The sequence below is a fragment of the Saccopteryx leptura genome, chromosome 13 (genome assembly GCF_036850995.1).
Source record: "Saccopteryx leptura isolate mSacLep1 chromosome 13, mSacLep1_pri_phased_curated, whole genome shotgun sequence".
Lineage (NCBI taxonomy): Eukaryota > Metazoa > Chordata > Mammalia > Chiroptera > Emballonuridae > Saccopteryx > Saccopteryx leptura.
The window spans coordinates 54,829,841-54,843,635 of NC_089515.1; the positions used below are offsets into that span (position 1 = coordinate 54,829,841).

At 56.5% G+C, this 13,795-nt stretch overlaps 1 protein-coding gene across 1 annotated transcript in view; it reads right to left on the reverse strand.

Moving 5' to 3' along the window:
- Positions 1–255: 255 nt before the first annotated feature.
- Positions 256–13,795, reverse strand: part of GABRA5 (gamma-aminobutyric acid type A receptor subunit alpha5) — a 46,981-nt gene continuing 33,441 nt past the window's right edge. Inside the window, exons 7-10 of the mRNA XM_066355700.1 lie at positions 8,573–8,716; positions 5,231–5,383; positions 3,724–3,935; positions 256–1,464 (exon numbers count right to left, since the gene is read on the reverse strand). Of these exons, the coding sequence (XP_066211797.1) occupies positions 1,156–1,464; positions 3,724–3,935; positions 5,231–5,383; positions 8,573–8,716 (818 nt within the window). The 3' untranslated portion in view covers positions 256–1,155. The remainder of the gene's footprint in view (positions 1,465–3,723; positions 3,936–5,230; positions 5,384–8,572; positions 8,717–13,795) is intronic.

Genomic DNA, 13,795 nt, shown 5'->3' on the forward strand with positions numbered 1-13,795 from the left:
TCATTTCAGTGGTACAGTATAGCAGTTAGACAACCATAGTTTTTGGAAAGTGTCCCCCCCCCCCCAATGTTTGCAATGCCCCCCCCCCCAAGCAACTTCATGATGGGTTTCCTTCGTGTCATATTTAGGAAACGAATCCACCAAAATATGAATTTTTTTTCTCCCCACAAAATGACCTCCACAGGACTGGTTTATTTTTTTTTATTTTTTTAATGAACTTTTCAGGTTCATATACAAAAGCTAACAGGAGCAATACATCAATCGTGAAATACGTACAAGGAAATAAAGTGGAAAAGGACTCAATTACAGTTTGTCACGATGGGAGCGGACACACTGTTTATGGGCATGTCCATGTTTTAGACCCGCACGCACTTGGCTTTAAAATCTCTTCTTTCTTAGTCATTGTTCAGTTAGAAGGGGCAGTGGCTTGGGAAGTAGGGGGGAGGTTTCTCCCCTACTCAACACACAAAATAATTTTTTAAGCAGTTTATTTTTTCCGTTATGGGGAAATGTTTTATCCGTTAACCTAACGTAACTGTTACTAAACTTGTCTGCCTAAATAGTTGCCTATTCTATTTCCTAAAATTAAGGTCATGCAGGACTTGAATTTCTGAAAGTTAAGAATTATCAAAGGCAATTACTTTCTTACATAAATGCTCACAGCTTCCTTTCCTAATGAAAAAAAAAGAAATGTGCTCTTTGTGACCTTTCGTTCCTTGCGAGAGTTGGTCAAGTAAGAACCAGGGAGCGTTTCCTAAAATATTTATTTCGCCGGGAAATTTTGTATGAAATGGCGTTGTAAAGTATAAAAAATATCATTAGGTAACACTTGGAACAGTGAAAAATAGACTCGTCTCGTTTGTAAATGATCAGGGTTCCAAGTGTCAAAGCTATCCTGGCTCTCCAGAAAGGACGTTGTTTGCTTTATTTTGTTCGTCAACGTGACATCTCAGGAAACATCTGACGTTCTACGTAGAAACATCAAGGCAATTGTTAGGCATTGTACAGATTATTAAACATGCAAAAATGTCCTGAAAGGTTAGGTGCCCAAAGATGGGAAGCCCCCGCCCCGCCCCCCGTCTGAGCTCAGCCCTCTCCTGGGTCCCACTCCATGGGAAGTATGGCTCGCTTGGAGTTTGGGAGGAGGGCAGCGGGTCACTTGGGAGAGGTGGCCCCTTTAATCACCGGCTCCCTATTCAGATACGTCGCCCAGTACACCAAGTTGAAAGTGCCAAACAGGACCGGGAATACAATCCGGGACATTTTGTCGATCTTGCTGATGCTATTATAAGTCTTTTTGCTGTCCGGGGTCTTCTCATCAAGGGATCTTCCTGAGATGGTGGAGGGTGTGTTGGCGGTCCCTGCAGGGGTCTGCTCCTGAGGGATTTGGGGGGTCTGGGTCATCTTCCCAGCGGCGTGAGCATTTGTGGACTTGTTGAGGATGATAAGCTCACGCTCCTTTTTCTGCAAAACAGAAGAAGAATGTCAGGGCGTCAGCGGTCAGCTCACTTCTAAAAGGTTTATCAGTTAGAAGAGAAAGGGTTTTCATCAGCTTAGCCCCGGCAGACCCCAGAGACTTGTAAGCCTATAACCCCACACGGCCGGTCTTGGAGGTGAAATTCTATAATTTCAGGTAAAGGTAGTTATGGTGGAAGAAATCAGCATGGTGGTTACCATGGTTGCAGAGAGGATGGGAACCTCCCGGGATGCTGGAGACGTCGTCCGTTGGGCGGGATAGGGACTGGGTGACACTGGTCAATATAATGATCAAAACTGCAAATGTAGGCCCCCGGCCGGTTGACTCAGTGGTAGAACATCTGTGGGTGTCCTGGGTTCAATTCCCAGTCAGGGCACACAGGAGAAGCACCCATCTGCTTCTCCAACCCTCCCCCTCTCACTTCTCCCTCTCTCTCTCTCTCTCTCTCTCTCTCTTCCCCTCCCACAGCCAAGGCTCCATTGGAGCAAAGGTGGCCCGGGCGCTGAGGATGGTTCCATGACCTCTGCCTCAGGCGCTAGAATGGCCCCGGTTGCAACAGAACGACGTCCCAGATGGGCAGAGCATCGCCCCCTGGTGGGCGTGCCGGGTGGATCCCGGTCGGGCGCATGCGGGAGTCTGTCTCTGCCTCCCCTCCTCTCACTGAATATTAATAAAAAAAGAATAGTCCTGCGTATTATCAATGCAGAGCTCTCGCTCAGACAGAGCTGGAGATCCAAAAGGAAGTTGAAATGGGAACTGTTACAAGGAGGACTGCAGGGGACCTGGGTCGAAGGGAAGGGGTCGTGTTGTTGGGGTGGTGGGGCGGCAGAGAGGAGAAAGGCTTTGTCCTGCATTTGGACCTAGACCCAGGCGCGTTTTCTCTGCAAAGGGGGGGGGGGGTCTGCAGGAACGGAGGAGGAGCGTCTGCGGGAACGGAGGAGGAGCGTCTGCGGGAACGGAGGAGGAGCGTCTGCGGGAAAGGAGGAGCGTCTGCGGGAACAGGGGAGGAGCGTCAGCGGGAACGGAGGAGGAGCATCTGAGGGAAAGGAGGAGGAGCGTCTGCAGGAACGGAGGAGGAGCGTCTGCGGGAAAGGAGGAGGAGCATCTGAGGGAAAGGAGGAGGAGCGTCTGCGGGAATGGAGGAGGAGCGTCTGCGGGAAAGGAGGAGAAGCATCTGAGGGAAAGGAGGAGGAGCGTCTGCGGGAAAGCAGGAGGAGCGTCTGCAGGGAAAGGAGGAGGAGCGTCTGCGGGAAAGGAGGAGGAGCGTCAGCGGGAAAGGAGGAGGAGCGTCTGCAGGAACGGAGGAGGAGCGTCTGCGGGAAAGGAGGAGGAGCATCTGAGGGAAAGGAGGAGGAGCGTCTGCGGGAACGGAGGAGGAGCGTCTGCGGGAAAGGAGGAGGAGCGTCTGAGGGAAAGGAGGAGCGTCTGCGGGAAAGGAGGAGGAGCGTCAGCGGGAAAGGAGGAGGAGCGTCTGCGGGAAAGGAGGTGGAGCGTCTGCGGGAAAGGAGGAGGAGCGTCTGGGGGAACGGAGGAGGAGGAGCGTCTGCGGGAACGGAGGAGGAGCGTCTGCGGGAAAGCAGGAGGAGCGTCTGCGGGAATGGAGGAGGAGGAGGAGGAGCGTCAGCGGGAACGGAGGAGGAGGAGCGTCTGCAGGAACGGAGGAAGAGGAGGAGGAGGAGGAGCGTCTGCAGGAAAGGAGGAGGAGCGTCTGCAGGAAAGGAGGAGGACCGTCTGCGGGAACGGAGGAGGAGCGTCTGCGGGAATGGAGGAGGAGGAGGAGGAGCGTCTGCGGGAACGGAGGAAGAGGAGGAGGAGCGTCTGCAGGAACAGGGGAGGAGCGTCTGCGGGAAAGGAGGAGGAGCGTCAGCGGGAACGGAGGAAGAGGAGGAGGAGCGTCTGCAGGAACAGGGGAGGAGCGTCTGCGGGAAAGGAGGAGGAGCGTCTGCAGGAAAGGAGGAGGAGCGTCTGCAGGAAAGGAGGAGGAGGAGGAGGAGCATCTGCGGAAACGGAGGAGGAGCGTCTGCGGGAAAGGAGGAGGAGCGTCTGCGGGATCGGAGGAGGAGCATCTGCAGGAACGGAGGAGGAGCGTCTGCGGGAACGGAGGAAGAGGAGGAGGAGGAGGAGCGTCTGCGGGAACGGAGGAAGAGGAGGAGGAGGAGGAGGAGCGTCTGCAGGAACGGAGGAGGAGCGTCTGCAGGAACGGAGGAGGAGCGTCTGCAGGAAAGGAGGAGGAGGAGCGTCAGTACCTTGATCTTGGCTGCTTCCAGTGCCTTCTTTCCGTCCCAGGCCCAGCCCCTCTTGGTGAAGTAGTTGACGGTGGCAAACTCGATCAGCGCCGAGAAGACGAACGCATAGCACACGGCGATGAACCAGTCCATGGCTGTCGCGTAAGCCACCTTGGGCAGCGAGTTCCGGGCGCTGATGCTCAGGGTCGTCATGGTCAGCACCGTGGTCACCCCTGGTGACGGGGCAGGGATGGGGGAGAGTGGAAACAGATCAGGGCCGGTTATGACTCATCAGTAGGCATCTGTAATTGTCCTTAAAATCCAGTCAATCATTGTGCTGGGCAGGGGGGCGGTCTGTCCATGACCTGGAATGGGTTCCTTATGCCTTCTTGGGTCTTTCCTGTCGTAATGTGCCTTTAAGAATCTCCAGGAGGAAACAGCGTTTTCTATTCATATGTTCCCATGCCTGTCTACTAAGACCCTCCTAAAGAGCTAGGGGAGCAGCAGTGCTCCCTGAAAGATTCCCAAAGCTTAACTGGGTGAGGTGAGGGAGGCCAGGTGCACAGCTGGAGCTAGGGAGACGCCCCATAGTAACACCTGGGTCACATCTGGGGCCACACTAGGGGAGCATGAACACAAAACACAGGTCACCTTTCTGTCCTTGGAAGCCTGAATTGTGCTTTACAGTTTAGAAAGACGGGGGCATCTCCCTGCCCACCGATAACCAGCAAGGCAGCCTTTAATATCGCTCCTCAGATTTGAGGGCACAGAGCTTCAAAGTAAAAGTCAATGTCCCCTGATTGGGTAACTCAGTTGGTCAGAGCTTCATCCCAATATGCCAAGGTTGTGGGTTCAATCCCCGGTCAGTGCACATGCAAGAATCAACCAATGAATGCATAAATAAGTGGGACAGCAAATCAAATATCTTGTCTCTCCCTCCCTCCCTCCCTCTCTCTCTCTCTCTCTCTCTTCTTTCCTCTCTCTAAACATCAATTTAAAAAAGACCCAACGTCATGTTAAACTAGATTCTTACCATATATATATATATATATATATATGTACAAACCAGTATCTATACACATGCATATCATAGGTGTTGTATATAATAGCACATATAATACATGATATTATAGGTATAATTTATTACTATCATAAAGTGACATGTGGATTGCCACTTGGAGGTTAACTTTAAAGTGGGGTGCCCATTTCAAAGAAAATTACCTAATCACATCCAAAGTAGGACTTTTTGAGACCCAGGAAAATACTCTATGACAAAACCTCACATAAGACAGCTTGCTGGCAATTTCAAACCATAAACAAATAAAACTAAATAAATGAAAACAAACAAAAAACCTCCACTTAACAGTGAAAGGCTTTTCCCCCCGCGGACCATTCATTCTTCCCTGGCGCAGAGAGCGAGGCTGAGTGAATTGTAACCCTTCCCTCTGAGTTCTCACCCTGTCGACTCTCTCTGCTTTGCAGGTCGCAGACTAGAAAAAGGTCGTGGTGTGGGCTTGGGGACACTCACCAAACACGGTCCTGGCGGGGACGGACTCCCGGTTCAGCCAGAAGGAGACCTGAGACAAGATGACGGTCATGATACAGGGCAGGTAGGTCTGGATGACGAAGTAGCCGATCTTCCTCTTCAGGTGGAAGTGAGCGGTCATGATGGTGTATTCGCCTGCAGACAAGCATCCCGGCTTGGGTCCCGTGCACCCGGGACCCCTGGCCTCTCTGCGCCTCCCATCGGACAAGTGTTTGTCTGACCGATGTGGGGGGGCCAAGGAGAGGGTGGAAAAACGCATGCGTTTCTTAATGGTCATTGTGTAAGTCTTTTGACCTTCATCCGGCCTCTGCAGGGCCCTTGCTGATGGATGGTTTTCCTGGGAGAAAATCAGATTTCTGTGCTCTCCGAGTAATAATCCCCGCTCACAATCTGTGCCCCTGCCTCCACACACACACACACACCCCCCCTCCGTCCCCTGCTGCAGATGCCATTAGGATTCGGCGGGATTTAGCCTCTCTACACAGAACTGGGCACATCGCAGAGCCCTGTGGTTAGCGGAGGGGTTTCTGCCCACCCTGTTTCCCAGTCTGGGAGGCTCTGCGGAGCTGGGGGGGGGACCCCAGAGGCTCCGTGCTCGGCTGGAGGTGTGGGTCCTGGAGGCTCCTGTCTCCCCACCACCTGCCAGGGAGCTCGGGGGCACTTCCTTGGCAATGCCTCAGTGCCTCCTGTGGATCTACCTGGCCATGTGGGAGGCCAGGGGCGACCTCCCGTTCATCGCGGAAAACGGTGCCGCCCTGATGGTGAACTGGTAAGGAGCCTGGGCTGCAGGGGAGGAAGGGGGTGCAGAGGGGATCGAGGCTGCATCTCTGTTGAATTTGCACCTCCCCGGGGCGATGGGGACGTTGCTAGAGGCAGACCTGAGTAGATCTGAAAACGAGAGGGCTCTGGCTGAGTCGTAAGGCTTGGACTCGGGTACCCCGCTTGTGGCTGGGGGCGCCCGGCTGAGTTTGAACAGGGCCAGGGAAGGAGGTCCGCTCCTAGGGAAAGCGGACCCCACAGGGCGGCGCCGTCTCCTGGAAGTGGTCTGCCGGCTGCGTGGACAAAGCTGGGGCTTCTGAGGCTCGGAATGACACAGCTCCGAGGAGGCTCGCTGTCACAATCAAAGCCCAGAGTGCAGCAGGGCCAGCGAAGGTGTGTCCCGTGTGCCTTTCCAACACACCCAACGTCAGAGGCAGAAGGAAACATTAAGACCATAGGTGATAGTTTTTTGCGTCCCCTTTGAGGAAAAGAGACAGCTTTCAAAAGTGCCTTGGGACAGGCTGTGGCTGGCCATACTTTTCCCAATCGCCCTCACCCCCAGCCCCGGACAGGTGAGTCAGGTGAGACAGGTGAGAGGGGGCCGGTAGGCTCCAGCTGACCCTCACAGCAGAAAAACAACAGGGGCCCAGAGAAAGGGGCCGAGATACATATTATCGCCAGGACCGGACCTCTGTGACAATCCCGATGGCCTCTGACACCTCGGCACAGGGGACGCATCTTCAGGTTTTTCCGCCAAACTGGTCCTGCCGTCACTGCCTTGCTTTTGAACCCTCCTCCTTCAGCGGTGGTGTTCTTTTCCCTTTCGCGTCATTTTCGAACTGACAGTAGCAAGATCAGAGAACGTCTCAGAATCAAAGAACTGGGATGAAGTGACTCCAAACGGTGCGTCGCCGTCCGTCACCATCACAGTTCTTCGCTCCGCGTCTGCAGGGCGACCTTTTCGCTTGCTCCCGTAAAACTGGGTCTGTTTCCTCTTCTTTGGCTCGTAAATTGGAGTCACAAAGGGAAGCCTCTGTCCTGTCCCCCATCACACCTGTCAGGCCATCACCTATCTCCAGGACGCCCAGCAACGGTGGGCGGGACGAAAAGTCCACGCACTCTCTGCAGCCCCCTCGAAAGCAGGGTGCAGACTGGGGGCTCCTGTGAGGATGCCCTCTGGAGATCAGAACTCGGGGTGCAATCAGGGATCACTGGATCCTGTTACTCTTTTCTCCTCGGCCGCCTGGAGACTCTTTTTTTGAGCCCTGCCCTGCTCCTAGCCATGCTGTTTTGACCCTGATGGTTTGAGTGTGGCTTTGTGCAGCCAGGAGCTGTTGTCTGGAGACACGCCTTGCAGGCCAAGGAAGGGGAAGGCATTGCATTCCTTTGGACGCGTGCCCGTTCTGCGTCAGGTGAAGAGGCCCAGACGGGGCCTGTACGACTCAGGTCAGCCCCACAGGTGTGGTGGGGACAGTCCTAGCCCCAGCTGCTTGTAAGGCCTGGGCTATTTCTGTGCGGCTTGTTCGCGTTTTTTTTTTTCCAAAATTTAACCCCGAGGACATCTAATCTGAAATGTTCAAAGCGGGAGGCAGGGCGCAGGGTAAATGGGAGTGTTTGCAAGAAATCAGCTTGCAAGTCTCAGCGCTCAGAGCAGGGGCTGTGTTACATAAGCAGGTCCACGTGGCCTCGGGCAGGGCCTGTGGTCACTGGGGCCTGTTCACACGGGGCCCAACACACTGGCCGATTAATGCTCACTCTGCCTGTCGCTTAATGCCACCAGCCGCCGCAGCTGGTGTCTCCGAGTGCAGGGGCAGGGAGGGGGCCGCTCTCAGAGGGCTGCCTCACAGCTGTTCCCTGGATTGCCAAGGAGAGCACAGGTGGACGGATGGGTAGGCTTGGGCGGTGCCCCCTCCAGACTGCTGCTGGAGCCCGAGCTCCACCCACCACCCACCCGAGTGTAGCGTCCTGCGTGCCCCGGCCCCACCCGAGTGCTACGTTCTGTACACCCCTCAGTGCGGCGTCCTGCGCGCGCCCTCCAGTGCGGCATCCTGCGCCCCCAGCCCCGAGTGCAGCGTCCTGCGCGCTCCCCCCTCCAGTGCGGCATCCTGCGCCCCCAGCCCCGAGTGCAGCGTCCTGCGCGCCCACCCCCTCCAGTGAGGCATCCTGCGCCCCCAGCCCCGAGTGCAGCGTCCTGCGCGCCCCTCCCCCCTCCAGTGAGGCATCCTGCGCCCCCAGCCCCGAGTGCGGCGTCCTGCGCGCCCCCCCCCTCCAGTGCGGCATCCTGCGCCCCCAGCCCCGAATGCGGCGTCCTGCGCGCCCACCCCCTCCAGCGCGGCATCCTGCGCCCCCAGCCCCGAGTGCGGCGTCCTGCGTGCTCCCCCCTCCAGCGCGGCATCCTGCGCCCCCAGCCCCGAGTGCAGCGTCCTGCGTGCTCCCCCCTCCAGTGCGGCATCCTGCGCCCCCAGCCCCGAGTGCGGCGTCCTGCGTGCTCCCGCCCACCCGCGTATGGCGCCCTGCGCCCCCCCACCCCCACCAATGCGGCATCCTGTGTGCCCCAGGGCTCACCTGTGCTGCTGGTGATGTTTTCCGTGCCCACTGTCTGCCCCATCAGGTGGTACTGGTTCAGCCTGGACCCGTCCTCTGCCACCACCACCGACTTGGTCGTGCCATTGGTCCAAACGTAGACGACTTCAGAATTAGGGTACGCGTCTGTGTGGGGAAGACAGCGGGGCATAAACGCAGGGTCGTTCAAAACCCGGCGCCACCAGTGACGCCCGAGGTGCGTGAGGAAGTCAAAGGTCAATCATAAAGGGCACATGGTGTGGTCAGACCAAGGCAGAGGCCCCACAGGTCAGCCCCCTCCGTTCCTGAAAGTCTGAGGGCTCAGACACCAGGGCCCAGCACTTGCTGGTATGTTTCTCTCTCTCTCTCTCGCCCCTTCCTCTCTCTCTAGAAAAGTCAATCAATAAAAAAGAGAGGAAGGGAGGAAGGAAGAGAAAGGAAGGAAGAGAAAAGGAAGGAAGGGAGGGAGGGAGGGAAGGAGGGAGGGAGGGAGGGAGGGAGGAAAGAAAGAAGGGGAAGGAAGGAAGGAAGGAAGGGAGGGAGGGAGGGAAAGGAAGGAAGAGAAAGGAAGGAAGGGAGGGAGGGAGGAAGGAAGGAAGGAAAGAAAGAAGGGGAAGGAAGGAAGGAAAGAAGGAAGGAAGGAAAGGAAGGGAAGGGAAAAGAAGAAGGGAATGAAGGAAGGAAGGAAAGGAAGGAAGGGGAAGGAAGAAAAAAGAAGAGAGAAGGAAAGAAAGAAGGAAGGAAAGGAAAGGAAAGAAAAGGAGGAAGGAAGGGAGAACAGCCTCACAGGTTGGTTCAGATACCACCTTGGCTCCAGTGGGAGAAATGTCTGTGGTTCTTCTGTGAGGACTGTGGGCTCAGGTGGGCGCCCTGGGCATCCCTAGCCGATCGCATCCCTGAGACCAACACAGAAGTCTTGTGTGTCACAATCTCTCTCAGTGAAGTGGCCTCGTCTCTTAGTATCAGATGTCTGATACTAAGCACTCCTCCGATAATCAGCGCACCGGGTCTCTGAGCAGAGGCCCTGTCGGCGAGGGTGGGGTCAGAACCATGAGCCTTCGGGGCGTGCTTCTGATATTTCTCCGCTCATCAGGAAGGTACGAAGTGTGGGGCAGGGGAGGACTAGGGGAGGACTAGATTAGATTACAGCCCCAGGTGAGCGACCAGGGCCGGTGGACGTTGAGTGGTGTTCTTGTATTTTTTTTTTCTAAAGGCACATGAGCTCTTTTCAAGTTTGAGGCAATCTTGACATGTATGTTTCCCCGTGGGCAGCCTTGGAGTTGTACTGACACAGTGTGCCCCATGGTACTGTCCCTGCTCTCCTGGTGTGACAAGGGCTGATGACGCGCCCCTCGTGGTGAGCTGCTCTCTGTGGGTCTGTTCTCAGGCACCGCCGGGCGTACGCTAAGACCAGTGGCTCCCTGAGTTCCGTGGAAGTCACAGTGAGACACCGGTCTCCTTCCGATTATGCGAACGCTACAGGACGCTGGCTGTGGTGGAAGGGTCCTGACGCTTTCTGGTCCCACTGGATTCTGACTGGGGCTCCCTACTGTCCCCAGACTGGCTCCGGCAGCTTCTGTTCCTGTTTCCCCGTGTGTCTGCCCTGTGTCTTACCCCCGGCTGTCTGCTTCATGCTGGGCACAGCGGCTGAGAGGTGAGGCTGGCCTCTCTCGATGGCCACCTGTCTCTCAGCCCCTGGGGAAGCTTAGAGTCCGACCCCTAGTCGAGAGCAGCGAGGAGACCCCCACAAGCCTTGGGAAACGTGCGTCTTGAGGCTCACGAGGGGCTCAGGGCTCAGGGCTCAGGGCTCAGGGCTGCAGACCAGTTGTTTTTTTTGTTTTTTTGTTTTTTGTTTTTTTTGTTTTGTATTTTTCTGAAGCTGGAAACGGGGAGAGACAGTCAGACAGACTCCCGCATGCGCCCGACCGGAATCCACTCGCTCTGCCGCGACCAGAGCCACTCTAGCGCCAGGGGCAGAGGCCAAGGAGCCATCCCCAGCGCCCGGGCCATCTTTGCTCCAATGGAGCCTGGGCTGCGGGAGGGAAAGAGAGACAGAGAGGAAGGAGGGGGAGGGTGGAGAAGCAGATGGGCGCTTCTCCTGTGTGCCCTGGCCGGGAATCGAACCCGGGACTCCTGCATGCCAGGCCAACACTCTACCGCTGAGCCAACCGGCCAGGGCCAGTTGTGAGCAGGAGGACTGTCTGGGAAAGCAGACGTGTGTCGGAGCCCAGAGCCCAGGAAACAACCACCCCCTCCTCCCTGGCTGGAGCCGTCTCCTCTGTGCTGAGTCTGCTCAGGGGCACAGGGAGAGGGCATGGGGAGGGGATGGGGCGTGGGTCATCAGGACACACGGAGCGCTCCGGAGAGTGCAGGGGCCTCCTCTGGTGGCCCGAGGACATGTGGACTCAGGGGCATTGTGGGGGGGGGGGCACGGAGGCTGGGACTGGCCTGTGTGTGGGGGCGGGGCGTAGACCCCATCTTGTCCGCCTCCTGACTGACGGGGCACCTGGGGGTGGCCCCCAGCTGCAGTGCAGGGGGCTCCCCCCAGGCTCTGGGGCTGAGTGGCATGTTGGCCAGGGAAGCGTGTCTGTACTGCAGGGACCAGGGACAGAAGAGGATGCTGGGTCTGTCACCTGCAGGCTTGGCTTGCTGGACACCAGCCCTTCCAAGCCTCTCTCTTTCTCTATCATGAGCGAAGGCGACTGTGTCATTTATCTTACAATCGCAGCCCCTCTCGCCCCCTCAAATAATAATTGCAACTAGGTCAGAGCTACTCAAAATCACCGAGCGATGTAGGCGTGTCACGCACGACGCACGCACGCGTAACAATCCACATCGTCTTGCTCTTTGAACTGTCAGTTCCGTGTCTGCGTGACCCGTTACTATCAACCGTGCTAACGGCATTTGGGATGACGGGGTCCGGCGTGGCCTCCAGAGAGCCGCTTGGACGCAGCGGGGTCCCGGTCATCAAATCAAGCCAGGTGGTGGCGGCGGGGGGCGGGGCGAGGACAAATGCCCTCCCTCGGTGTGTTTCGGCACCGGCACTAAATTCCTCTCCGTGCCGGCGGAGGACAACAGTCAGCGAGGCCATCCGGGTGGCCTGTTTGCCTGTGTCATGACTGAAAGCTCTGGAACCATCCTCCTCGCCTCCCCCCCCCCCCGGGGGGCCATCCATCACCAGGGCCCGACAGGAAGGTCTGAGATGTTTCCACTCAGGAGGGACTTGGGGACTGGTCACTGCCTCCGAGTAGCGCCCTGTCCCAGCCTGACACTTCCTGTCTGCGGCTCTCCTCCCGCGGGGCCAAGGCCGGAGAGTGTCCCAGGGCTCTCTCCGCCTGACGCTCAGAGGGCCTTTTCTGATGCGGCTAGGCTGGGCGTCACTGGGAGTGGAACATGGCCCTTGTCTTTGACCCTCAACAACTTAACGGACGCTCTAAGCCTCTATTTGAAACCATCTGTAGGGTGGGGCAATAACCCCCATCTCCTGGGGGAGGGGAGTGTGCTATGAATGTGAAGTGTACAAAACCAATGCTTGGCACACAATAGGTGCTTAATAAATTATAAGAAATGTATCCTTAGCCCTGGCCCGGGAGCTCAGTGGGAGTGTCATCCCAGAACACCAAGGTTGCGGGTTCAATCCCTGGTCAGGGCATGCACAAGCTTCAACCAATGGCGACGGGTCTACAACATCATCAACAGTTCAAATGCTATAGAAACATTGACCTGAAACCTATGTGCTCGTATTGATCAATGCCACCCTGTTAAATTTCATTTTCTAAACAAAATGAAAAGAAAAAGAGAACCAATGTGTACATGACTACGTGGAACAACAGACTCATGTTTCTCTTTCTCTTCCTGCTCTCTCTAAAACCAATTTTTTAAAAAAAGAAATGTAACCTCCTGTTGGGAAGGATTTTTGCTTGGTGTCAAATCTAGTCTTAGAAAAAGATCTCTCGCCTTGGCCGGTTGGCTCAGAGGTAGAGCGTCGGCCTAGCGTGCGGAGGACCCGGGTTCGATTCCCGGCCAGGGCACATAGGAGAAGCGCCCATTTGCTTCTCCACCCCTCCGCCGCGCTTTCCTCTCTGTCTCTCTCTTCCCCTCCCGCAGCCAAGGCTCCATTGGAGCAAAGATGGCTCGGGCGCTGGGCATGGCTCTGTGGCCTCTGCCTCAGGCGCTAGAGTGGCTCTGGTCGCAACATGGCGACGCCCAGGATGGGCAGAGCATCGCCCCCTGGGGGGCAGAGCACAGCCCCTGGTGGGCGTGCCAGGTGGATCCCGGTCGGGCGCATGCGGGAGTCTGTCTGACTGTCTCGCCCTGTTTCCAGCTTCAGAAAAAAGAAAAAAAAAAAAAAGAAAAAGATCTCTCTGCCTGAGTTGACTTCCTCTTGGTTGGTGGTCACGAGCAAGCCCAGCGTGTGAGGACCACTGGTCAGCCTTATCCGACAGGCTGAGGGACAGCCCGCCCGGCACAGCCAGTGACCCACCAGCCAGGAAATCGGTTTCACCCTGGGTCTTCACTGCCTAGAAGGTCAGACTAAATGCAGCTTCGGACGTCCTGGCTCACGGGGATCTGGACGATTAGAAAGCCTACAGGATCCAAATTCTCTGAGCCCCGTGTCCTCAACCTTCCTCTCTCTCCTGACACCGAGGGCGGAACTGTGTGTGACCATCCGCGGGTCCCTCAACCTCCCTGGGCCTCAGTCTCCTCCCCGGAAAATGACGCCAACACCGACTGCATCATCTGGACTAGAAACCCGGGAAGATATAAACGTCATCTATGCTCCTCTCGAACGGCCTGTCGGACATCTGGTACCTGGCTTGCCTCCCGGAGGGTAAAATCAGAGCCGTGGGCTCTGCCCTCTCCTGGCCCAGAAGTCACAGGGAGGCCAGGGCCACGTTCTGCAGATGGCAATAAACAGATGACAGTTCCGCCCTGTTACCAAGGAAGCAACGCGAGAAAATTGAAATTAATTGGCCCGTCAGGACCCGCGGTTGAGTCTGGGAAGTCAGGCAGTGTCCCTGTGGCAGCGAGAGCCAGACAGACCGTGGGTTCTGTGGGAGGGGCTTTCGTGGGACCGAATCACACAGGAAGGACAAAGGACAGTCACCGGCCTCGCCTGCTCGCCTGTCCCAGCTGGACACGTTGGTGTGCACTCCCTCATCAGGTGGTCAGTGCTAGCCCATCACTGCCCCTGTCCTCGGGCGGTCAGTGCTAGCCTGTCACTTC